The 25957-nt window shown below is 42.9% G+C and overlaps 1 protein-coding gene across 1 annotated transcript in view; it reads left to right on the top strand.

The window, feature by feature from the left end:
• The window catches only part of LOC126183691 (uncharacterized), a 639493-nt gene that overhangs the window by 277915 nt on the left and 335621 nt on the right, over nt 1-25957 (top strand). The window contains exon 2 of the mRNA XM_049925871.1: nt 2119-2219. Within this exon, the coding sequence (XP_049781828.1) occupies nt 2129-2219 (91 nt within the window). The 5' untranslated portion in view covers nt 2119-2128. The remainder of the gene's footprint in view (nt 1-2118; nt 2220-25957) is intronic.

The following is a 25957-nucleotide window of genomic DNA, read 5'->3' as shown; positions in this document are numbered from 1 at the left end:
ATTGTTACATTAGACTCATAGACAGCTTTCTGCAGGACAGGAAACTGTATGTCCGAGTCGACGATAAAAACTCCGAAATGAAACTGATCTCAGCAGGAATTCCGCAGGGCTTTGTCATTTCGCCTCTACTTTTCAACTTATATATAAATGACATCCCAACAGTCCCCCTTGTTACGGCGAGTTTTTATGCGGACGATACGGCCTTTCTGACAACTGGACGACACTTGGACCAGCTAATCGCTAGGATGCAACGGCAACTTGCTGTAATGGAACGCTGGGCGCTGCACAATAAGATAACGATCAACCCGACGAAGACGGCAGCCGTTCTGTTCACACGGAGGAAACCAGTTCTGAACGACAGACTCCAAATAGCTGACCAATTTATCCCATGGTCGCCGGGAGTGAAGTATCTCGGTGTCTACCTTGACAAAAAATTACTCTTTACGCAGCATATTGACGACAAGAAGACGGCAGCCCAGAAGATGGCCAGGTCGTTGATTCCGATTCTGAAGAGTAAGGATCTCAACCCTAAGACTAAACTCCAATTGTATAAGGCAACGGTGGAATCCACAATGTTGTATGGCTCCACCTCGTGGGGAACTACGTGCGTCTCCAACTACAACACACTCCAAGCGCTGCAAAACATTTGCTATCGATGGATCACAGGAGATCCATGGTGGACAAGAAACGTCGACATCCGCACCGCACTCCACGAGACCACCATACAAGAGAAGGTCCATGAGAAAGCTCTACGAGTTTTTGACAAGATCGATGCCCTTAGGGACGAAGTTCGACAATTAAAATCGGTAGGAACGGTAAACCCTGCAAGATGGCACAAGTATCGCGTACCGAAGTCAATAACGTTTCACCCCCCATAGGCAATCTGTCATAACACGAGGAAGCAGTCACACATAACAGCCTTGACACATTTCACCCTCCACAGGAGATAGACAACACCAAAGACAGCAGGCTAAAGGACCCATTGCGTGCCCAAGCCTAACTGAATGCGTAATAAATAAAGTGCTCTCCTTTTATCCTTACATCCCATCCTAGAAGAATAAGTCATCAAGGATGATCTCTTCAGTCCACACTACACACACATATTAAAAAAAAAATAATAAATTCTGCTTAGCGGGGTGCGCTCTAGTGGGACAGTTGTGTACGCGCTGACTACGCGGAACTATATACACAACACTTTGATTGTCAATGATATCCTCAATATGATCATTATAAAAAAAAACACGTGCACTACATTCGTAGAAGTACCTCAGTGTACCACTAGATGTTTATGTCCTGCAATAGCACAGGTGGTTTCCTGTGAAAGGTGGTACTTCAAAAAAAAATTGGTAAAACGGTGGTTTCCGGCAGAAATCACTGGTACTCAAAGGGTTAAATCTTTACATAATGACTCTTGGAAACATCATTGCATGAGGGAAGGGCAGTTTACTCCCTAAAAGCTGGTTCTTGCACCGTAGCACTCACTGCATGCGTAAGGGCTTATTTTCACACATCCCTGTACCTCTTCTCTAAAATCGGCTGAGAAGAACTTAGTGGATAGCAAATACAGTTGAACGCGACAAGTCATTTCGAGTTTATGCTGATTCTGAGTAAGTGTTGAAGGCTAAGATCATAAGTCTCCTATTCACCCTCCCCCCCCTCCCCTCCCCCCCCCCCACCCCCCGCCAGGTCAGAAGCAGTCTACCTACCCTGTCTGTGTGTAGAGTAAATTTTGTGTGAATGAGAGAGGAAGTGTAGTAGCTGTTTGCGCAGCTCGTATCTGAGACAGAACATGGGAACCTGCACTATATACACCTAGTGGGATGTGGGAAATCGCCCAAATATCACATTCAGGCTGACCGGCACGCTGATCCTTTGTCGTTAATCCGCCGGGCTGATTCGATCCAGGGATGGCATACCTCCCCGTCACAGAAACTGTCGCGTTCACAAGCGTATCTACGAGATGGGTTTCTGTTTTATAATCTGATCTACCTGCCTGAAATGGTTTATTGGGCTTTTGTTATTGCAAGAGGTTGCACAAACGCTAGTGGACAAAAGTATCTTGTATCGGAAGGCCACCTGATTAAAGTAATGCTAATAGCTAACCAACCATATTTGCAGGACGTACGACATGGGATCTACACTAGGGCAGTCTGTAGCGTGTGTGCTCGTGACTCTGCTACTGCTGACCGCGGCAGACGATCGCCAGCGCAGGCAGCATGGTAAGTAGCTTTTGTCTTCCTGTTACTGTGCTTCTAAAAAATAAGTTTTGGCATTTGGACTGTATGCATTTAAATGGAAGTCAGTAACTATGGTTCCAGTCCCGTGTGTTTAACAAGTTATATTCCTTCGTATTTATAGTACGCAGCATATAGATGTAGAAGCCAACACAGATTATTGAGCATATAGATTGTATTTACAGGACTGTAATAGTGCCGTTTTTATGTTGACCGCTTTTCTGACGCCAGTATTGCAGGACGGCCATATCTGCTCACAAATAGCATGTATGGGAAGCTGTGAGAGTGGGATCTTCCAGTACTTTGGCGAGCGAGGAATCGAGAATGCTGGTGGATTATAAAATTCTTTATTATTCGACGGTTCTCATACAGTAGGTTCTGACCATGGCTGGTGGCAGCATGTGAGTCCGCTGAGGCAACAGAATGCTGAGACAGCTTAACCAGGGCTGCTGGCAGTGGCAGTCTCGCCTTACAGCAGGACTGGAGTTCTCTGCCTGTAGCTCGAGATGGCTGGCGGGGGCATGCGGATCACTCAAGTCCAACCCAGGATTCTCGAAGGCTGGCTAGTGTCAGGCAGTGCCACACAATGAGAGGTCTTGCCTCGGTAGTACCAACTGAAGGCCTGGAACCATCAATGCTAGCTGACACCTCGCGTACCAGCGACTTCCCCTAGTTGATAGTGCCGCTCGATGAATCTACTGATGCTTGCTACACATCTGGCTTAAGACTGGCGCAGAGAATATACCAGACGTAATTGTGATAGAGGTGGAAGGAAGCTACTGGATGAACTGGGGATATACAGGGTGAGTCACCTAACGTTACCGCTGGATATATTTCGTAAACCACATCAAATACTGACGAACCGATTCCACAGACCGAACGTGAGGAGAGGGGCTAGTGTAATTGTTTAATACAAACCATACAAAAATGCACGGAAGTATGTTTTCTAACACAAACCTACGTTTTTTAAAATGGAACCACGTTAGTTTTGTTAGCACATCTGAACATATAAACAAATACGTAATCAGTGCCGTTTGTTGCATTGTAAAATGTTAATTACATCCGGAGATATTGTAACCTAAAGTTGACGCTTGAAACATTGTCCTCACTTCATTGCAGGGGCCCAAACAGCTGCAACATACATCGCGTTTCTACAGAATGATCTGCCAACGTTGCTCGAAAATGTCCCACTGGAAACGCGTCGACGTATGTGATATCAGCATGATGGTGCACCTGCACATTCCGCAATTAACACTAGGCTGACCCTTGACAGGATGTTCGACGGGCGGTTCATAGGACGTGGAGGACGCATAAATTGGCCAGCCCATTCTTCTGATCTTACACCTCTGGACTTCTTTCTGTGGGGTACGTTAAAGGAGAATGTGTACCGTGATGTGCCTACAACCCCAGAGGATATGAAACAACGTATTGTGTGAGCCTGCGGCGACATTACACCAGATTTACTGCGGCGTGTACGACATTCATTACGCCAGAGATTGCAATTGTGTGCAGCAAATGACGGCCACCACATTGAACATCTATTGGCCTGACATGTCGGGACACACTCTATTCCACTCCGTAATTGAAAACGGAAACCACGTGTGTACGTGTACCTCACCCCTCATGGTAATGTACATGTGCGACAGTGAAAAAGACCAATAAAAAGGTGTTAGCATGTGGACGTAATGTGCTGTTCCAGTCTCTTCTGTACCTAAGGACCATCACCGTTCCCTTTATCCCTACGTAATTCGGCGCTCTCCGATACACACGATCGAACAGTGGAGGAGTGGTACTCAAACGTCAACTTTAGGTTACAATATCTCCGGATGTAATTAACATTTTACAATGCAACAAACGGCACTGATTACGTATTTGTTTATATGTTCAGATGTGCTAACAAAACTAACGGGGTTCCATTTTAAAAAACGTAGGTTTGTGTTAAAAAACATACTTCCGGGTATTTTTTTATGGTTTGTAGTAACCAGTTACACTAGCCCCTCTCCTCACGTTCGGTCTGTGGAATCGATTCGTCAGTATTTGATGTGGTTTACGAAATATATCCAGCGGTAATGTTAGGTGACTCACCCTGTATATGCTTTCTGTTGCTGGGTGTGTAGTGACATGAGTACAGTTCCCATCACGTAGCTGGCTGTAGAACGTTACTTTGTGCTACAGCATGTAACAATCCAGTCCACTTCTGCAATAGGCACTGTACTGCGAATGACACGCCAGGATTGCCGGCCGCGGTGGTCTCGCGGTTAAGGCGCTCAGTCCGGAACCGCGCGACTGCTACGGTCGCAGGTTCGAATCCTGCCTCGGGCATGGATGTGTGTGTGATTTCCTTAGGTTAGTTAGGTTTACGTAGTTCTAAGTTCTAGGGGACTGATGACCACAGATGTTAAGTCCCATAGTGCTGAGAGCCATTTGAACCATTTTGACACGCCAGGATTACCGCAGCACTCAGCTGCAAAATTACACAAGTGGCTGGCCCATATACCCATTGGCTAGAGGCTGTGGCTTGGCTGGGACTAAGCTCAAGACAGGGCATATACAGGAAAAGCATGCATAAAACGTGGAGCCAATAACAACGTATTCTCCATTGTGGTGGGTCACGACCGAGTGTTGGTCAGCCAGGCAAAGTTCCCTCTTTCATGGCCTCGTGTCTGACGATGGCCATGGTGGCAGTGTGACATGAAGCATGCAGAGACTGGCTGTGGCACCCCAGTCTCTGTTGGCCCAGTGACCTCAGCACATGAGAACAATAGCCCTTCCACAGTGACCATGGCGTAGGAGATCAATAAGCCTTTGTCCAATTGTCCAAGTACCAGCCATGTTGTTTGATGACCCACGAAATGCCTGGAGGAGGGAAAGGGGAGGATGGGGCTTATATTATCGACGACCTTGGCATACAAGAACAATGGGCGCTATTGATATCGAACTCCCCTTGTGCTACTACTGTTGGTTCACATCGACCTATCCACCTCTCACCAAATGTTTGGTTGAGATGTTCACAGATGTCATGTGCAAGTTGCTTGGGTTCTATGTTAGAACCACATTTCATGGTGGATCGACAGTGCCAAATTTTTCGATAACACCACCCATAACAGTTGCAGGAATGCCATGTATCTGGAACCTGTTAGGCAATAAGCCCAATAAGACCATTGGTAGTGCCAGTACATACACTGATACAGAACTGTTGCTCAAATCCATGAGAAATTTTCGTATAATTATTTTCTTCATCCCAAATGTGGCTGTTTCGGCAGTTCAAAACAGCCTCTCTGGTGAAGTAAGTTTTATGTGTAAAAAGAATGCGGCATGGAAATACGAGCATGCCTGCACAATGATGCATAAACCATGTACATAAATTATACATAACAGAAAATGAGCCAGATTCAATGCATGCACGTTCTGTAGGTGATAAGGATACGTTTGCGCTACAGCTTCGCTGCTGGCAGTTCGCTCCTCGCTGCTGGCACATTGCTGCTAGGTGGCCGTGCCGGCTTCTGACTTCTCGCCTGGAACCTTTAGCTGGCGGCTGTTCACACCTCTAGTTGACTGGATTCCTTGCAGTTTGTGAAGCAAAAAGCATGTCATACGAATAGTCCAAAGTTAACAATAGTGGTCTGTTCATACCAAAAATGTTGTTATTGATAATTAGAAAAAGGAAGAGCTATGGACACACCCTTTGAATGTAGATTGTCCACACTGTAGATACTGTCACCAGTCTAAGAAGAACTTAAAAAGATTAGCCAGAGCTCGTTGTCAGACTGTTACGTATATTGTAACAAATTTTCCCGTTTATTTTAAGTATTATTAAACCATAATAGTGTAAGATACGAAGATTCGACCCAAAATTAGTAAAGTAATTTCTGTTGGAGAGCATTTCCTAGACCTAATCACTCTGAGGTAATATTTCGTCAGTGTTTATCCACAGTTACTTCACACACTACATCTGCCACTTGTAGATTTTAGTAATGAAATTCTAAAGAAAAACAGGGCAACGAATTTTGAAAAATTATTAGATGCACTGTTATCCTTCACGAAGTGGCTACAATGATCTCTATGTCCCTGATTCCAGAAAGCATTGCGTCCAGAAACGGTTCAAATAAGTGTCTGTTTAAAATCGTCACTTGTAGTTCCTACAACAATAGTCTCATTGTAGTGGTTCCATTGGTGGTATACTGGGGAAATACAGTCAATCTACAAAACAGATTGCTTAAAAACATTCATACAACCCATCCTAGAAAACAGCTCATGTGTGTGGGATCCATACCAAATAAGGCTCTCAGCAGACACTGAAAGTATATAAAGAAGGGCAGCAACAATAGTCAGATGTTTGTCTGATCATGAGAGAGTATCACAGAAGTAGAGAAAAACCTGAACTGGAAGATTTTAGAAGTTGGATGCAAACTACTTCTCAAAAGTGTATGTACATTGTTTCAGGTGCCAGTGTTAAGTGACGAATCTATGAATATACGAGTACAGTTCCCTACACATAGATCTTACAGAGATCGCGAAAGTAGGATTAATCTAATTAAAACTTGCAAAGTGGTATTTCAGAAGTCATTTTCCCACACTCCATACCTTAATACATGGTACAATGGGAAGAACCTTCTGCCATGCACTTCACAGTAGTTAACAGAGTATGGATGTAGATGGAGGTGTAGAAACAGATGTACGCTGTGTGAGAAACTGTGCAACAAGTGCAAGTCAAACAAAGCTTTGCTAGAGTGACCTTGAAGGAGCCAAACATAGCACAAGTTTCAGGACATGTGGTGATGGTCAGGGCACGAACAACAAACCAACTTGATACCGTCACCTGTTATAGATCGTAGTGAGCAGCTAGGAGGGCAGCGATGGTCCAAGTTAAATGGGCCAGTAAGACTCAGGGAGCTTGTTTCATCATCGCCGGGCCATGCTGGCGGGCAGCCAGTAATGAAGTGGCAGCACAAACGCAGCCTAAGGATGTAGTGCGGCAAAGCAGGTATGATGGCTCTTCTGACATCAAACTGTCATCCAAACTGATTACATTGTGACAGCTGATTGATTTATGACCTTCACCTATTGCTCTGCTCAGTGGTTATTCATGTAACCCTCGCCCTTCCTCACCCCAGAGGTCCCTTAAACTATTGTTCCGCTAAGTGATTTCCCCTTCATCCCCCTCCTCCTCCTTCCCCCTTCTAGGGAAAGGGACCCTTGCTCATTTTTGAGCCACTTGTCTTCCTCCTGAGAAGTCTCCCAGACCTCTCCTCCCTTACATCCCTCCTTGTCTCCCCTCCCCCCACATCCCCTCCTCTCCCCCAGTCTTGAACTGGTGGCAAATGGCTCAGTCTGTGCTGAACTGCTGCAGAAGAAGAACATAAGATAATGTCTTTATCTATTTAGTGTATTTATTTTTGAGTGTGTTGGATTGTGCTCCATGCTTCACCGCAACCTGGACCCATTTTCCGTCTCCCCCACCCCCACTTTTTCGAATTCTGCATGTGTATGTTTGCCTTGAAAGTTTGAAGACCGGCTGCTCTAGTCCACAATACTGCCAACACAGCGAGCTCGAAACTGTCCTACAGCCGCTTCTAGTGGCCTCTCGTAACCTGAGCATTCAAAATTAGTGTCTGTGGAAGTCATGTAAACAGACTGTCATGCATGTGGGTGGGTATTACATACATTTTAGATGTATAAATATCAATAGAGAACAGTGACTTTCGCGCTATTTGTTCACATGTCGGAAAAATGGTGTAGTCTTGCGCTTTTAAAACAAATATTATGACGGCAATAGTGTAAATAGTTGATACAGTACTAAAATCAATGAAATGTCCAGCTAAATAGGTGTAAACAGAATTTATACTTGTTACAATGATTATTGAACGGAGAACAATGAATCTTGTGTTGAATATACTACAAAATAAGCACTGAACACCATCCAGCAGTCCTTAGACGTACGTTTAGCCAACAAGTTCCACACACTATGATGAGGAGAACACTTCACTAATGGCAAAATGCTGGTAGGACCAGCAACAACACAATAATCAATATTGACTGAACATTGCCGGCTTATGTGGCCGAGCGGTTCTAGGCGCTACAGTCTGGAACCGCACGACCGCTACGACCGCAGGTTCGAATCCTGCCTCGGGCATGGATGTGTGTGATGTCCTTAGGTTAGTTAGGTTTAAGTAGTTCTAAGTTCTAGAGGACTGATGACCTCAGCAGTTAAGTCCCATAGTGCTCAGTGCCATTTGAACCATTTTTGACTGAACATTATAAGATGGATAGACACATTATTTTTTTGTGTTTGTTACCAGTGTGTATTAGGAGGAGAGAGACATAATCCTCTTATAATGAGCAACTATTTAAAAAAACACAATAGCAACGACTATGTTATGGTGCGAGGGCTTTCCGCCCCTAGTTTTACAGGAAGACAAAACGCTGTGATAATATCACACAACTATCGAAAAAAAAAGAAACCTTAAACCAGAACTCTGCATGTCTCTTCACCTCAGTATGTGGATAGAGACTAAGCAGCTTAGAACCGGTCTTACCTCCCTTCCCACATCCCCTCCTCCATCCCTCTTCTCCCCCTGCAGATATAGATACTGCAGATAGCCCAAGCACTCAAAATTAGTGTCCGTGGAAGTGTGAAAGCATGACTGTCATGCATATTGGTATTACATACACATCAGACTCATAAATATCAGTACAGAACATCGATTTTCACGCTATCTGTTCACATGCCGGAAAATAAACACAGTCATTTTTACGCCTGACAGGAAGCTAAAATTCGCATCCCTCCCTCCTCGTTATTTCGTTACATCCAACCGAGTAAAACTACAAACTCCATCTGCGATACTGTTGTCGATGACGAATGAGCAAATTGTCGCATTTTTCCATCATTTTACACGTTTTCCATCAATTTCACAATTTTACCAGATTTTCCGTAATTTCAACGCATTTTGCCCAATTCCTCGAATTCAAAACCGCTGCTTCGACGACTTCTCACATCAACAAAACGTCTCGTCGCGTCTACCTGGTGATGCTATCAGCCGATGACATTGCAGCATGGTTTCTGTGTCATTGCGAAACCCACCCTCCACTACTTTGCAAGTGCCATATACATGTGAACATATCATGAACCTTGTTACACTGCCTACATCACATGACACAAATACAGGGGATAGGCAAAATAATGTGAACAATGGCAGTAATGGGTTGGTTGTGTCTGACGGTCAACAACGCAGGTAAGTCGCGCTACAGCTACACTGTACGTGTTCAGTACAGACTAGGCATCAGTGCTGGTTGTTTACGAGTAGTGCACACTTCGTATTTCCATTCAGAAGCCGAGGTCGACGTGCAATGAAAGACCTAACAGAATTCCAAAGAGGGCAAATTGTGAGGGGCCCGATTAGCTGGAGCATCAGTAACCAAGACAGCCAAGTTATTGAATGTTTCAAGAGCAACTGTTTCAACAGTCATGACCGCCTACACAAGATATGGAAACACATCATCGTGAAAACGTAATAGTGGGCGCAAATCAAAACTAAATGACTGGAGAACACCAAAAGAAGCCTACAATCCTGATTACTTGATTCCAACGGTTAAGCATGGAGGTGGAAGTGTAATGATGTGGGCAGCCGTATCATGGTATTCTGCTGGTCCCGTCACTATTCTCAAAGGCCGTGTTACAGCCAACGATTATGTGAACATTTTAGGTGATCAGGTGCACCCCATGATTCCCCTACAATGATGCCATATTTCAGGACGATAATGCACCCATTCACACAGCCAGGACAGTACAATCGAGGTATGAGGAGCATGTAACTGAGCTGCAGCGTCTTCCCTGGCCAGCACAGTCCCCAGACTTGAACATTATCGAACCCTTGTGGGTGGTATTGGAGAGCAGACTCCGGAGCAGATTTCCGCCTCCCTCGTCACTGCAGGAGTTAGAAGAGGTTCTGATCAAAGAGTGGCATTACATTCCACTGGAGACAATACAGTAATTATGTGCCAGTATTCCAAGAAGAATCGCAGCTGTATTACGGGCAAATGGAGGTCCAACCCCTTATTAATAAACCATTCCCAAGTAAGTACAGGTGTTCACTTTATTTTGGCTGTCCTCTGTAGTGATCCGTAGCGTGGGAAACAGCCAGCGGCAGAGAGGAGGTACAAAAATTACGTTCCTTAGCTGAAACGCTCTACAAATTCAGAAAGATTTTTTTTAAGACTGGCCATCTCTCCCTATGTGAATGGGAGTCACAAATTATTCTCACGTTCGTAGGATAAAGTCGCAGATTGAAAGATCTCACCAACACTTTTGATGACTCCAGCCCCAACAAACACGAATCATATCCATAGCAGTACTCTGTCCCCTTCGAAACTAGCTGCCCTTTGTTGAAACAATCGGCTAAGGATCCTGGGTAATACTCTAAATGGTCTCTCTCTATGCATCTCGTAACTCTTTCTTTGTCTTCAACCAACCCCCTCCACCGTGCAACATTATCTCCGACTATTCCCTATACCCGCTACATTTGACGTCTCGTGAAGGAACAGAACGAGCTGAGTTCCACATAAACAATACACTTAGATATTTTTCTTTCAGAAAGAGCATAACAAATGCTCCAAACTTGTACAACCGATCGACCGAAATAGACCAGTATTCTCATTCCAATAACGTAACTGCCGTTCTGAGAAGACTGTAGATATGAGCCTGATACATTTGATAGTGTTTTTGTGATATAATAGACGGTTTAGAAGAAGAAGAAACATATGGTTCATGCATGCTGGAGTTAGAGGAAGAAGAAGTTTGTTACATTTTACGTAAATCACTTGTGCTATCAATATTGGAGTATTGTTTTATTGCAATTTTGTCATATGAAGACATGTTGGAGACCGTGGCTGTTTTTGAAGACAAATGTTGATGGTGTCAGGACAGCAACCAGCCACAAATTTACTTTGAGTTCCTTTATTCAAAGGAAACCGTTACCGGTTTCGAATCGTTGCGATTCATCATCAGACGGTTTACACGCTTTCTTTCTGACATTTGGTGTGTTTTTTATACATTAATTGTCCTAAAATATAAATAAAACATAATTACAAACACGCCACACACAGATGGTTGTGTTGCAGATTTTCGTTGCATGTGACTTACGTGAAACGTCGGTTTCGAGTGATTGTTTCCATAACGTTCATAAGGTTCATAAAGAAAATTGTCCCATCCGCCCGATTGTTAACTCAAGAAACAGCCCTGCATACTTCATAAGCCGTAAATTAAAAGACCTCATTACCAAATACTATACATTTGAAAATAACTACACCATACATAACACACATGAACTCATAAGCTTAATTAAAGACATCCACATCCCACCAACAGCTAAATTAGCATCACTAGACATAGTCAACCTGTACACGAACATCCCTGTGAAAGAGACTATTAACATTATAAGAAACAATCTGCTTAAATATAAGAAAATTAGTGTTGCAGAGATCTGTGAACTCATAGAAATACTTTCACTTATTCTAGAGCATAATTACTTTAGCTTCAACAACAAACTGTACCAACAACATGATGGTTTGGCAATGGGAAGTAGCTTAGCTGGGATATTGGCTGACATCTACATCAACCATATAGAACAAAAATTCTTTTCTGCCAATCAGCACATCTCAAACAAAATAATATACTACAGAAGATATGTTGATGATACAATACTGCTTTTTGATGGTACAAGCAATGAAATAGATGGATTAGCAGCAGATCTTAGCAAAATGCACAAAAATATTAAATTCACAGTTGAACATGAAACTAATAAAAGCATTAACTTTCTTGACCTGAAAATTTGCAATAGTAACAATAAACATCAATTCAGTATTTACAGAAAACCTACCACCACAGATGTCAGTATTAGCAACTCATCTTGCCACCCCCGCCAACAAAAAATGGCATATTTCAGAACGATGCTACACCGAATTAAAAAAGTACCAATGAGTGACACAGACCAACAAAATGAAATTAATATAATTAAAACAGTTGCTCACAATAATGAATATAAACCCACAATAATAGAAAAACTCCACAACAAAATGCAGACAAAACCCACAGATCCACTTCACAGCAGTCACTTCAAGCCAAATCAGTGTGCCACTGAAGCCAAACCTAAATATGCTACTCTCCCATACATAGGCCCACTTTCATACCAAATAGCAAACTTATTTAAAAAGAAGAAAAATATCAGAATCAGCTTTTCCACAAATAATAAATTACAACAAAAAGTAATCCATGATGTAAACACCTCCAAGAGTCCCTACCGTAAGTCAGGAATATACAAACTCAAATGTGATACATGCCCAAAATTCTACATTGGACAGACAGGCAGAAGTTTTGAAATTAGATACAAAGAACATATTGATGCTCTAAGACTTGGTAACTTGAACAAATCAGCATTTGCAGCCCATATTGCTGAAGAAAGCCATTCAGTGGGAAACATTGAGGACAACTTAAAGATTTTGCATCTAACAGAAAAAGGAGCCACTATGAATATACTAGAAGAAATAGAAATACACACACACAAAAACAGCACCCCAGACTATATCCTTAACGAACAAACAGAGTTGGCTAACACCCCTTTCCTGAAAAATTTCCAAAAATTACTTTCCAGCCTCCAAAGCAAATAATATTAATACACCTATCTGCAGATCAAGTAGAAAATTTATATGTCACTATAATTCTCATGCTGCCAAATGTAATAAAATAATATACTATTTTACCTATACAGTTCTAAATATATATAAAAAACTTTATAATTAAATTAGCAATAACAGATAAAAAAAAAATCATCGATCTCTCTCTGTACTAAAGTAAAAGACATTACAGTTTTGTAAAACAATATATGATCCATTCCAAACATAGGACATCATTGTCAAATTTACGATATATCATAGCATCTGTGACACCCATATGTTTGTAAACTCTTTGTATGTGCCAAAACATTTGGTGTGTGGGTGGAATGATCTCAGTGACAGTGTACAGTGAGAACTATTACGTGTGCAACAACGAGGATGCAGTGGAAATGGATTTACATCGATTGGATGAACGTTATGGAAACAATCACTCGAAACCGACGTTTCACGTAAGTCACATGCAACGAAAATCTGCAACGCAACCATCTGTGTGTGGCGTGTTTGTAATTATGTTTTATTTATATTTTAGGACAATTAATGTATAAAAAACACACCAAATGTCAGAAAGAAAGCGTGTAAACCGTCTGATGATGAATCGCAACGATTCGAAACCGGTAACGGTTTCCTTTGAATAAAGGAACTCAAAGTAAATTTGTGGCTGGTTGCTGTCCTGACACCATCAACATATTGTTTTATTGTTTGGAGTCCATACCAAGGAGGTATTGGAAAGAAAGAATTGATCATAGAACATAAACACACACTCCTAAGGCTGCATGGTTCTGCACCTAAACATGCTATAATGTTATAGCCGTGTGGTTTCTGATATATTAGTAGTGGAATGCAGTGCTTCCAATACTCCAATGCAGGAAATATATTTCCAACGCCTGACATACGTTTACCCTGCCAGTTTTTTATCCCACTCTTTATGGCAACAAACTTTAAGATGATAAAACTACTACCTTCGACACCAAAGAAGAAAAAAGCATAGTTTCCTGTGTGGTGGGGAAATAGTGTACTTAGCATTCATCTTTGTTCATCTAGAGGAAGGTACCAAAATAGGTTTTCCATCGGTTTGGTGGGCATGATTCATCACATATGTGTTTAAAGTCCTAAGCTGGCTGTGGTATGAGGTGAGGTTTGCTGTTGACGATTGTAGGTAGACAACGCTCTAACTCTCACCAAGAACAAACGAATTGTACACAAGTTGAACACAGGCTATACTACACAACTGATAGAGCCCAAGAGAATAACGGAAAAATGGTTAAATGTGCGATAAATGACCTGGCACAGCATCTTCCTCTTTCTAGAATGCATTATGAGTGTACCTTGTTACAGTCCATCTCAACCGATTATCTACTTTCTATTATCCTTTAACGCAGATCCATGTCAAATTAGAGGCAGATGGCTCTCTTTTCTAGGAAAGCATCCAAGACAGCAGTCAACTTGCATGTACCCCTTTACCTCAGTAGACATACTGTAGAATGTTGTTGAAAACCACACAGCAACTGCTCTGTAAAGTATTTGTTAGCTGACACCATACAGTTGTGATTGGTACAGAAGAAAAAGAAGTACATTTTAAATACTGTTGGTTAGAATTTAAAGCACTTAAACAGTCTTGCACAGGATCAAACATGCGATCCTCTCTGCAGTCATCTTAAAAAATACGAATAGCTTCAGCACAGGCTGTAGTCAATATGAACTGCAAAATGCATCGCCACTCAATCCTGCTGTACCACCACCATTTGCTGAAAAGTCTTCCCCCTATGTTCAACCATTGTGACCTTCTTCCATTCCCCATGTAGGAGGCTATGAATGCTGTCCTCAGCCGCATGCTTGGAAGTAATACATATATTAAACTCCTCACTGGCCAGCAAATGGTTTAAATGGCTCTGAGCATTATGGGACTCAACATCTGAGGTCATCAGTCCCCTAGAACTTAGAACTACTTAAACCTAACTAACGTAAGGACATCACACACATCCATGCCCGAGGCAGGATTCGAACCTGCGATCGTAGCGGTCGCGCGGTTCCAGACTGTAGCGCCTAGAACCGCTCGGCCACTCTGGCCGGCCGGAGAACCTAAATGGGTGTCATCGCACCTCCGCCCCGAACAAATTCAATGAACAATATAGAACAAAAAATGAGATTTAAAAAAAAAAAGATGGTAGAGCACTTACTCGCGAAAGCAAAGGCCCCGAGTTCGAGCCTCAGTCCGGCACACAGTTTTAACCTGCCAGAAAGTTTCATAACAGCGCACACTCCACTGCAGAGTGAAGCTCTTATTCTGTAAAAATACATTGTTTGCTTTGCAACAAAATCTTTCCTTTGCTGATCACATGCCTATTAGTAGTTAGAGCCTTCAGTAGTAAGAATTTTTTATTTAGCTGACTGTATTGGCGCTTGCTGTATTGCAGTAGTTCGTGTACTGAAGATTTTTATGAGGTGAAATGTATGGGTTAATGTTAGGATGTCTTCTAATTCAGGGCCATTCTTTTTTATTTATTATTTGAAGTCAGGTTATCAATTAAAGCAGTCATATCGCGTTATCCTTGAATAAAAATGGTTCAAATGACTCTAAGCACTATGGGACTTAACATCTGAGGTGATCAGTCCCCTAGACTTGGAACTACTTAAAACTAACTAACCTAAGGACACCACACACAGCCATGCCCGAGGCGGGATTTGAACCTACGACAGTAGCAGCCGTGCGGTTCCGGACTGAAGCGCCTAGAACCGCTCGGTCACAGAGGGTGGCTTATCCTTGAATACTGTGAGTAATTAATGAATAGGAAAAGTTTGAGTTCTGTTAGTCAGGGCAAATTCAGTACGTCAGTTTCACTCAGCAGTTTAAGCAGGTTTACTTGCATTTTCAATTTCACTCAGCGGTTTCAGAATTAAATAACATAGAAGTTTCACCCTGTCAGTGATTTCTATTTAAATAAAAAAAATTATTTTATTAAGAAGTTGCACCAGATATGTGAGTAGCTCGATGACTTTTTAAGTAATAGAAGCCAGTGTGTTGTCTTCGACGGCGAGCGTTCATCACATCGGCCGGCCACTGGCCAGCACCAGCATCTCGTCAACTTAACATATTTCCCACCAAAAATAAAGACAGTACCTTCCATTCCAACCTTTTTCCTGCCAATTCACAAGTGGTGCTTGGGGTGGATGTAGAAAGTGGGGACAAGTGGGGGCTGCTGTAGGACAGGTTCAAGTATCCCCTGGTGGCAGTATTGTGGACTAGAGCAGTCAGTCTTCAAACTTTCGAAGCGAGCGCTCACACACACACACACACACACACACACACACACACACACACACACACAGGGTTGGGGGCAGCGGAATGTGGGGTGGTGGAGTGTGGAGGACAATCCAGCACCTTCAAAAAGAAATAAATAAAGTAAATAAATGAAGACACTACTATATCTCCTTCCTCTGCAGCAGCTCTGCATAGACTGAATCTTTTTCCTGCCGGTTCACAAGTGGAGGAGGGGAGGGGAAGTGGGGGAGTCAACGGGGAAGTGGGAGAGAAGAGGGCTGGGGGATTTCCCAGGAGGGAGACAAGTGGCTCAGAACAGAACAAGTGTACCTTTTCCTAGAGGGGTGGGTTAGGAGGATAGGGAACTGGAGGGTTAGGGGAGGGGGAGGAATTACTTAGGAGAACTCTAGCTTAATGGACCCCTGAGGTGAGGACGGTGGGGGGGGGGGGGGGGTGGTTACATGAGGAACCACTTAGCAGATCAGTTGCTTAAGGTCATAAATCAATCAGCTACCACAATTTCACTAATTTTGCACATCAATTCGATACCAAAAGAACCCTCGTATGCTCTTTGCCCCACTACTTAAGGATACTTTACGCTGCAACCTCCCTGCTGTCACTTGCTGCTTGTTGCTGACGCATCGCCCGTCGCTTCTCGCTGTGAGCCTTCTTATATTACACTGCAGCCGCGCTGCTCGCTTCTCGCTAGAGTAATTACTCTGCAGCAGTTAGTAAAGGTAATTTTGGAGGTACCCCAAGAACGTTTGATAGGACTGTTACTGTTTACAATGTATATAAATGATCTAATAGCATGTGTCGAGAGCTCTTTAAGGCTGTTTGCAGGTGATGCGGTTGTCTGTCAGACGGTAGAAACGCTAGATAACAGTAACGATTTGCAGCAGACCTACAGAGGATTGCTGTATCATGAGAGACTGGTAGTTGACGCTGAGTGTAAGTAGATGTAACATATTCTGCGTACATAGGATAATAAATCTGTACTACTGATAATAAATGGCCCGCTCGGTTAGCCGTACGGTCTAACGCACTGCTTTCCTAGAGCGAAGGCGTGCCGGTCCCCGGCACGAATCCACCGGTGGATTAGTGTCGAGGTCCGGCGTGCCGGCAAGTCTGGAGATGGTTTTTAACCCTTTGAGGCGCCGCGGTCTGCGGCGTAACCCGTCTACCTGCGCTGCGTGCCTGTCTCTCGGAGCCGTTGCCGGGGCCGGATCGGCCCGCGCTGCTCAACCCGCCCTGTGCTGAGTATTTCTCGGCTGAATACGACTCGCTTAGAGCCAGCGTGAATATCTCGGGCAAAAGTTTTTGTAAAGAAATAAAATTTGTCCATCTTGTACAACTTCATGCGTTCTCTTAAGAACGATAATGAAAAGAATTTTACGAGCCATATTGAGCCAGAAAATTGTAGGTAAATTGGCCAAAAAAAAAGGTGCCCGAAAAAATTTCGAAGTTTGTCTTCTTGCATCTCCTGAACTAATGCTATGACGAACGTGAAACTTGGCATGTAGTAACCTAACAACACAAGGTTCTTAAATATAAAGTTTCATTCCCACAGCACTTTTCAGAACTGAATGAATTAAGCACAAAATTGATAATTTTGTGAAAACGTCAAAAATACGGTATTTTCGTTCCGATTTTACTAAAAAATTTATGCTCCATAAAACATACCAAGTTGCACAACTGAAATGAGAGTTGGGCGCGAAAATCAGGCCCAGAAACGATGTAAACTTCGGTTTAGCATGTTTAGTAGTGTAAACGCATGATAAAAATGAAATTTAGAGTGCAATAGATTGACTGCACAACGATAAAGAATAAAAATTTTTATTCCACTATTATTTTCCAATAATCTAAGAATTAGTCGGAAAGATGTTGATTTTTATGAAAACATGAAACCAGGGTGTATTCGATACTCTCTTTTCAAATACCGTTTTCTATTAGCGCTTTAAAGCCAATGTGATTAGAACAACAAATTTTAAGCCCCCCACCCTCCCAAGAACAATGACTTCAATTTTCAATATTGGCTAACAACAGAGGCAAAGTAGCAAGAAAAATCGCACTGAGAAAAGAGTTTTAACTTTGGCATGTTGTTTCTCGTTGATCAAAGGCGTTTAAATCGGTTGTGGAAAACATGTTTTGTACAAGTAGCCCCTGTGTGATCTACATTTCTCCTACTAAGGATAAAAGAACATAACTGTCCATGTTACGTGTTAATAGTTTAAATGTATCGTACACAGATTAGTGTACGGGTTTTGTTATACTGATGCAATGAACTCGGCCTAATTACATTTGTCACAGTACACATATAGCGCCGTCTCAATCACCAAGTCTGTTCATTTTCCAGTAAAGAGCTACATATGAAGATGTCAGGCTTTGCCTTTTCTTTAGCAATTCATTCAGAAGCGTCAATAAATTTTCTAAGATTTAGTTCCCAATGTTAGTAATGTTTCTATGTATGATAAGTCTCAAAGCAGGGTGCAACACATAATGGAACGTTGCTTGTTTTGCATTAGTATCTAGTTTCCAGGTGCACATTCTGTTTCGTGAAAACCACGCATCTGCAGATTATCGTACTTTTCTGCGAATGTTTACTCACGATAACAGCCGGAAAATATCTCCCTGTGAATCACAGAGGATTCTCGCCATAGTAGCGCCTTCCCCTACCAGCTTTTCTCCGTTCGGTAGCATATTTTTCTACAATTTCCCTTGCGAGAGAAAGGTGAAATTCTGTGAGTGCCATTTTTCGCCCTGTTACCGACCGGTGGATAGCATGAGCGTTAAGAATACACAAATCAAGAATGTGAAAAAAATATTTCTTATACCATATCACAGTCTTACGCACTGATCCCACGGAGCTCAGTAACATTTCACAACGGTCAACTGCACCCGCACTCGAATTGTAATCTACAATACATTGAGGTTTCTTTCTGCTTGAATACTGCTCAGCAGTGTGGGATCCGTACCAGATAGGGTTGATACAAGACATAGAGAAGATCCAACGGAGAGCAGCGCGCTTCGTTACAGGATCATTTAGTAATCGCGAAAGCGTTACGGAGATGATAGATAAACTCCAGTGGAAGACTCTGCAGGAGAGACGCTCAGTAGCTCGGTACGGGCTTTTGTTGAAGTTTCGAGAACATACCTTCACCGAAGAGTCAAGCAGTATATTGCTGCCTCCTACGTACATCCCGCGAAGAGACCATGAGGATAAAATCAGAGAGATTAGAGCCCACACAGAGGCATACCGACAATCCTTCTTTCCACGAACAATACGAGACTGGAATAGAAGAGAGAACCGATAGAGGTACTCAAGGTACCCTCCGCCACACACCGTCAGGTGGCTTGCGGAGTATGGATGTAGATGTAGATGTAGATGTGTGAAATCTTATGGGACTTAACTGCTAAGGTCATCAGTCTCTAAGCTTACACACTACTTAACCTAAATTATCCTAAGGACAAACACAAACACCCATGCCCGAGGGAGGACTCGAACCTCCGCCGGGACCAGCCGCACAGTCCATGACTGCAGCACCTGAGACCGCTCGGCTAATCCCGCGCGGCGTACACCTCTCTCTTATCGCAGCACTTGATAGCAGGGACCTTGTCAGTGGACCTAAACTCAGTTTCTTCTCGTTTTAATTTCTTCTGCAGTTTTGGCATGTTGCGCCTTTTCTCAGGAACAGTGCCACATGCGGCTGTTCCATTATTGTGAAGCCAGAGAACAGGTCCGGGCTAGAGTACCAGTTATCGACATATAGAATCTGACCCTGTTCCAGATATAGTCCCATAAGAGTTGCCACTACGTCGCCAATTTTTCTCAAATTGTAGAACCCAATTTCTGTTGTTGCGCCTGTATATACAATAAAATCTAAAATATACCCACTCTGACAGTCACACAGTACAAATGTCTTTATTCCGAATGTACTTCGCTTGGTTGGAATAAATTGCTTAAAAGATAATCGTCCTTTGAACAGCAAGAGACTTTCATCTATACAAAGCTTGAGATGTGGGCGAAATGAATTACGAAACGTCTCACGAACTTTGTCAATAATCGTCCTAATTTTAAATAGACTGTCGCCTCCAGTACTCGCGGAGTTATCACTGAAGTGTAACATTCTCAGAAGTAGTCAAAAAGGTCTCGTGACATAATTTCTCTGAAAACTGGTGTGTTCAAGAGTGTATTTCTGGACCAATGATCACTTAATTTTAACTTCTTAACTTGCGCCATTAGAAGGAAAACAGCAACAAAACAGTACATTTCCTCAAATCCTGTGTCTTTCCACTTTGACAGTCGAGAATTCAAAGATTCTGTAGTATTTTCTCTGGTGTAAACGTAAAAAACGATTTGTTTCGTCTGCAATAAATTGCAACAGTTCTTGAGACATAAATATCACAGAAAATGAAAGAATGCTTGGGTCAGTATCTAATTGACATTTGTGTCCTGAACTCGAAATCGATTTCTTTCCAGTCATATATGTCACTCAAGCGCGCTCTTTTCTTAACTGTTTCACTGTTACTTTCTGAATCCTCGGATTCAGAAGAACTGCTGAACAGCTACCAGAAGAACAGGGCGGAAAGACAGCTCTGATTGTATACACGTCCGTAGCGTTCAGGTACTTGTGACTCAGAGCGCCTAAACTCTTCCCTAGCGGCGGGTTCTTCGCACTTTAGGGAAGACCCAAGGCCGCGTGTATACGCGTCAGGCGCGCCAGGGGAAAGGTGAGACATGACGAGTTAACTCGTCCGCAGCAGTTTTCTATCTGCCTCGGCGAATAAGGGATGGTCCCCTTTATTCTGCCTCAGTTACACTATGTCGGCGATTGCTGCGCAAACACTGTCTCCACATACGCATACACCATCATTACTCTACCACACAAACATTTGGGGTTACACTCGTCTGGTGTGAGACATTACCGGGAGCGGGGGAGAGGGGGAGTGGGGGGGAGTCGTTCACTGGGGGCCGAACTGCACAACTCTGGGTTCGGTGTTTGTTTTTTGTTTTTTTGGTTTTAAGGCGCAAAACTTCTATGGTCATTAGCGCCTGGGTTCGGTGTGGGGCGGCGGTGGGATGAGTGGACTGCTGTAGCCTGTTGTGGGGTTGTGAACCACTGAGGGATACGGTGGGGACGAAGCCTCTCCGTCGTTTCTAGGTCTGCACTTCAGTACAAAACAAGACAATTGATGACAAATTGCTGGGAACAGTAACCACCATATAATATCTAGGCGTATATATTAGGTTCAAAATGGTTCAAATGGCTCTGAGCACTATGGGACTTAACTTCTAAGGTCATCAGTCCCCTAGAACTTAGAACTACTTAAACCTAACTAACCTAAGGACATCACAGACATCCATGCCCGAGGCAGGATTCGAACCTGCGACCGTAGCGGTCACGCGGTTACAGACTGTAGCGCCTTTAACCGCTTGGCCACACCGGCCGGCGCGTATGTATTAGGAGCCACCGTAAGTGGAATGACCACGTAAAACAATCAGTAGGAAAAGGAGATGCGAATCTAAGATTCATAGTAAGAATCTTAAGGAAACGTAATTCAACCACTGAAGAAGTACCTATAAGACGCTTGTTCGACCGATTCTTGAGTATTGTTCATTAATCTGGGACCATCACCAGGTATGACTGAAGAAGAGAGGGAGAAGATCCAACAAAAAGCGCCGCGTTTCGTCATCGGATCGTTTAGGCGGCATGAGAGCGTTACAGAAATGCTCAACAAACTCCAGTGGCAGACAATACAAGATATACATTGTGCGTTATGGAGAAGTTTACTGTTCAAATTTCGAGTGATTGCTTTCGAGGAAGAATCACACAACATACTACTTCCTCCCGCATACATCTCGTGAAATAAGCACAACCAGAAAATTCGAGAAAATAGAGCTAATACACAGGCTTACCGACAATCATTCTTCCCATGCGCAGTTCGCGAATGGAACAAGAAGGGTGGATTAGTTAGTGTTACCAGAAGTACCCACTGCCACACGTCGTCAGGTGTCTTGCGTAGTATTCATGCAGATGTAGATGTAGCAGAATGCTAGCAGAGCCAAACACACAGCACTGCTGGAGTGACCTTGAAGCAGCCAATCTCGGCTCAAGTTTCAAGACATGCGGCAATGGTCGTGGTGCGAAACACAAACCAGCTTGATATCATCGCCTGGTGAGGATTGTAGCGAGCAGCGGGGTGAACAGCCGTAAAATGGGTCGATGGATAGATAAGACATAGTGCGTTTAAAATTAGTTGCGGCTTTTGACGTTTGGCTCACCGAAGGTAATGTAACGCCGTTGCTCAGGTAAGACGGGCGAACCGGCTTTCCCTACCACGCCACCAGTTGGTAAAGCGCCCCTGTTGCCAAGCCGTGGATAAACAGTACCATATGGTCACGCCATTAGATGCATCTGCGTTCGTCAGTTCTCGTTGTAAAGAGGTACAGGGCTATTACAAATGATTGAAGCGATTTCACAGCTCTACAATAACTTTATTATTTGAGATATTTTCACAATGCTTTGCACACACATACAAAAACTCAAAAAGTTTTATTAGGCGTTCACAAATGTTCGATATGTGCCCCTTTAGTGATTCGGCAGACAACAAGCCGATAATCAAGTTCCTCCCACACTCGGCGCAGCATGTCCCCATCAATGAGTTCGAAAGCATCGTTGATGCTAGCTCGCAGTTCTGACACGTTTCTTGGTAGAGGAGGTTTAAACACTGAATCTTTCACATAACCCCACAGAAAGAAATCGCATGGGGTTAAGTCGGGAGAGCGTGGAGGCCATGACATGAATTGTTGATCATGATCTCCACCACGACCGATCCATCGGTTTTCCAATCTCCTGTTTAAGAAATGCTTCTGCTTTAGCCTTTTCCGTAAGATTTTCCAAACCGTCGGCTGTGGTACGTTTAGCTCCCTGCTTGCTTTATTCGTCGACTTCCGCGGGCTACGCGTGAAACTTGAACGCACGCGTTCAACCGTTTCTTCGCTCACTGCAGGCCGACCCGTTGATTTCCCCTTACAGAGGCATCCAGAAGCTTTAAACTGCGCATTCCATCGCCGAATGGAGTTAGCAGGTGGTGGATCTTTGTTGAACTTCGTCCTGAAGTGTCATTGCACTGTTATGATTGACTGATGTGAGTGCATTTCAAGCACGACATACGCTTTCTCGGCTCCTGTCGGCATTTTGTCTCACTGCGCTCTCGAGCGCTCTGGCGGCAGAAACCTGAAGTGCGGCTTCAGCCGAACAAAACTTTATGAGTTTTTCTACGTATCTGTAGTGTGTCGTGACCATATGTCAATGAATGGAGCTACAGTGAATTTATGAAATCGCTTCAATCAGTTGTAATAGCCCTGTATTTTCTGGCGTTGAAGTGTCCTGCGGTCGTCAGATATTGCGCACAAGGTTTTTCGTGTTGGCGTTGCATTAATAATAACCGTACAATACGTCTGAATACGAGATTCGCAATAAAAGTGTCATCTAAGAACACGTCCACCTGTTGTGAAGATAATGTTCTGCTGCAAAATATTTCTCCGGATTCGATAATAGTAATGGACAGTAAGCCATACCACTTTGTTGTTATGGATAAAGCTCCACCAAAGCAGTTTTATTCTGGGTACAAAGAACTGTTCCATGGGATAAATTTGAACGTAGCTTATATAAGACGAAGCTAATGGAATTTGAAGTACTGTACAAGCCAAAAACTGCATGCTAAGAGGTCGACGAAGTGGCTGACGCTAAAGGGCATGTTTAAACAGGTTTCCTCCCTAAAATGCTCCTTTAAATCCGACTGAGAATATACGGGCCTAGGAGAAAAAAAATGTGGCAAAACACAACAAGAAGTTTACGCTCACCGCAGTTGAAATGCTGACAGAAGAAGCCATTGCAAATTTCACACCACAGGACTTAACTCGAGCTGTCAGCCATAGCAAAAGGTAGTTGCGGTGATATGGATTCATGAAGAAATGCGACGAGTTTTGAGAAGTACGTAACTTCTCTTGTTGTTATGTTAAAATCTGCCTCTTTTTGCGAAACACAGTAGAGATTAGAAATATTCGTCTCACTAACATTCTAATGCAGTGGAAATTGTGACAGAATCCTGAAAGTGTGTATTATTAAACTAGGAACTGAGGGCAAGACAGGTCAATAGCTTATGAAAAAGCGCATTCTCAGTAAAAAAAATTTATGTGTAACCTCTTCACTTAATATTGTTGCAAAAGCAACAGTAATTCTCGTTTCACCAGCAGTGGATGGCCCTCAATAATTACAATATTTTATTGAAAAAATCGGTAGTTGCTTGATGTTGTGGTAGGTATGGAAGTTTCGCATATTAATCATATGGCAAAACACTCTCCTTTTTGCGTGCTACGATTTGCCAAAATCGTGTTTCGATATCTCAAACCGTTTATGTGATACCAGGGATTTATTAATATTTCATTCTGGCTTTTCTACTGGCGCACGCGTTCCTGACGGAGCACTTTACAAATGTAACATTTTCTCCAGACTGAAGACAAACATCGACATTCTTCATAGTTTAAAGACTAATTGAATGTGTTATCTACATTTCATATGCGGCAAAATATGACATAACACGCACCAAAAGCAAATTCGTAGCGACACCTATTTTTCACTACAAACTTTAAGGATTTCTCGCAGTAGTTTACCTAAAACTGAAAAATCACAATACCTATGACCACTAATGATACGCAGTTCATCATGAAGCTGACGAATTAAGGGGAGGTTTACTATCTTTGGCTCGAAAAAAGCATGTTCTTTGAGAATTTTTTTTCGGGATGTGTTACAGATATCAATGTCAAATTTGGTCAAAATGTTTATTGACATTTCCTCTACAAACTGGAATTTTTTCGACCGGAAATGTCGAAGAGCAAAGGCGGAAGTGCCGTCGGAACGAAACAAAATTTCGATGTAGACCTCCACGCGCGGTATGTCGCATGTCAGCCGCCTCGTCTGAAATCAAAACTGAGTTGACGTTAGCGAAGTATATAACACTCTTTAGGAGTTGTATCTCGCTTAAGTTATTTGGACCATAGAAAACAAAATGGCGGCCATTTGAAAAAAAGGGTTTTTTCATCGATTTTTCGACTTCGTCGGCCAAGTAAAAATATTTATAGTTGATGTATCGGAATAAAAGTGGTACAACTCCTAGACAATTTAGTTAGCTTCGTCGGAAACAAAGAATCTTGCCAATCGGTTCAGTAGATTTGAAGTTACCGTACATCGCGATAAAAAAAAAACATTTCGAGAAAAACGCGTTTTGATTACATATAAATGCAATATTACGCCATTTACGTTCAATCTGCTACTCCGGGTCCATGTAGTGTGAAGAGAGCTATGCGAGAGGCGTTCAATGAATTCGAAAGTAAAGTTCTATGTACTGACTTAGCAGAAAATCCTAAGAAATTTTGGTCTTATGTCAAAGCGGTAGGTGGATCAAAACAAAATGTCCAGACACTCTGTGACCAAAATGGTACTGAAACAGAGGATGACAGACTAAAGGCCGAAATACTAAATGTCTTTTTCCAAAGTTGTTTCACAGAAGAAGATTGCACTGTAGTTCCTTCTCTAGATTGTCGCACAGATGACAAAATGGTAGATATCGAAATAGACGACAGAGGGATAGAGAAACAATTAAAATCGCTCAAAAGAGGAAAGGCCTCTGGACCTGATGGGATACCAGTTCAATTTTACACAGATTACGCGAAGGAACTTGCCCCCCTTCTTGCAGCGGTGTACCGTAGGTCTCTAGAAGAGCGTAGCGTTCC

Source organism: Schistocerca cancellata, chromosome 4, assembly GCF_023864275.1.
Source record: "Schistocerca cancellata isolate TAMUIC-IGC-003103 chromosome 4, iqSchCanc2.1, whole genome shotgun sequence".
NCBI lineage: Eukaryota > Metazoa > Arthropoda > Insecta > Orthoptera > Acrididae > Schistocerca > Schistocerca cancellata.
Note: the sequence above shows the minus strand (reverse complement) of the source record. Positions and strands in the feature narration are given on the sequence as shown.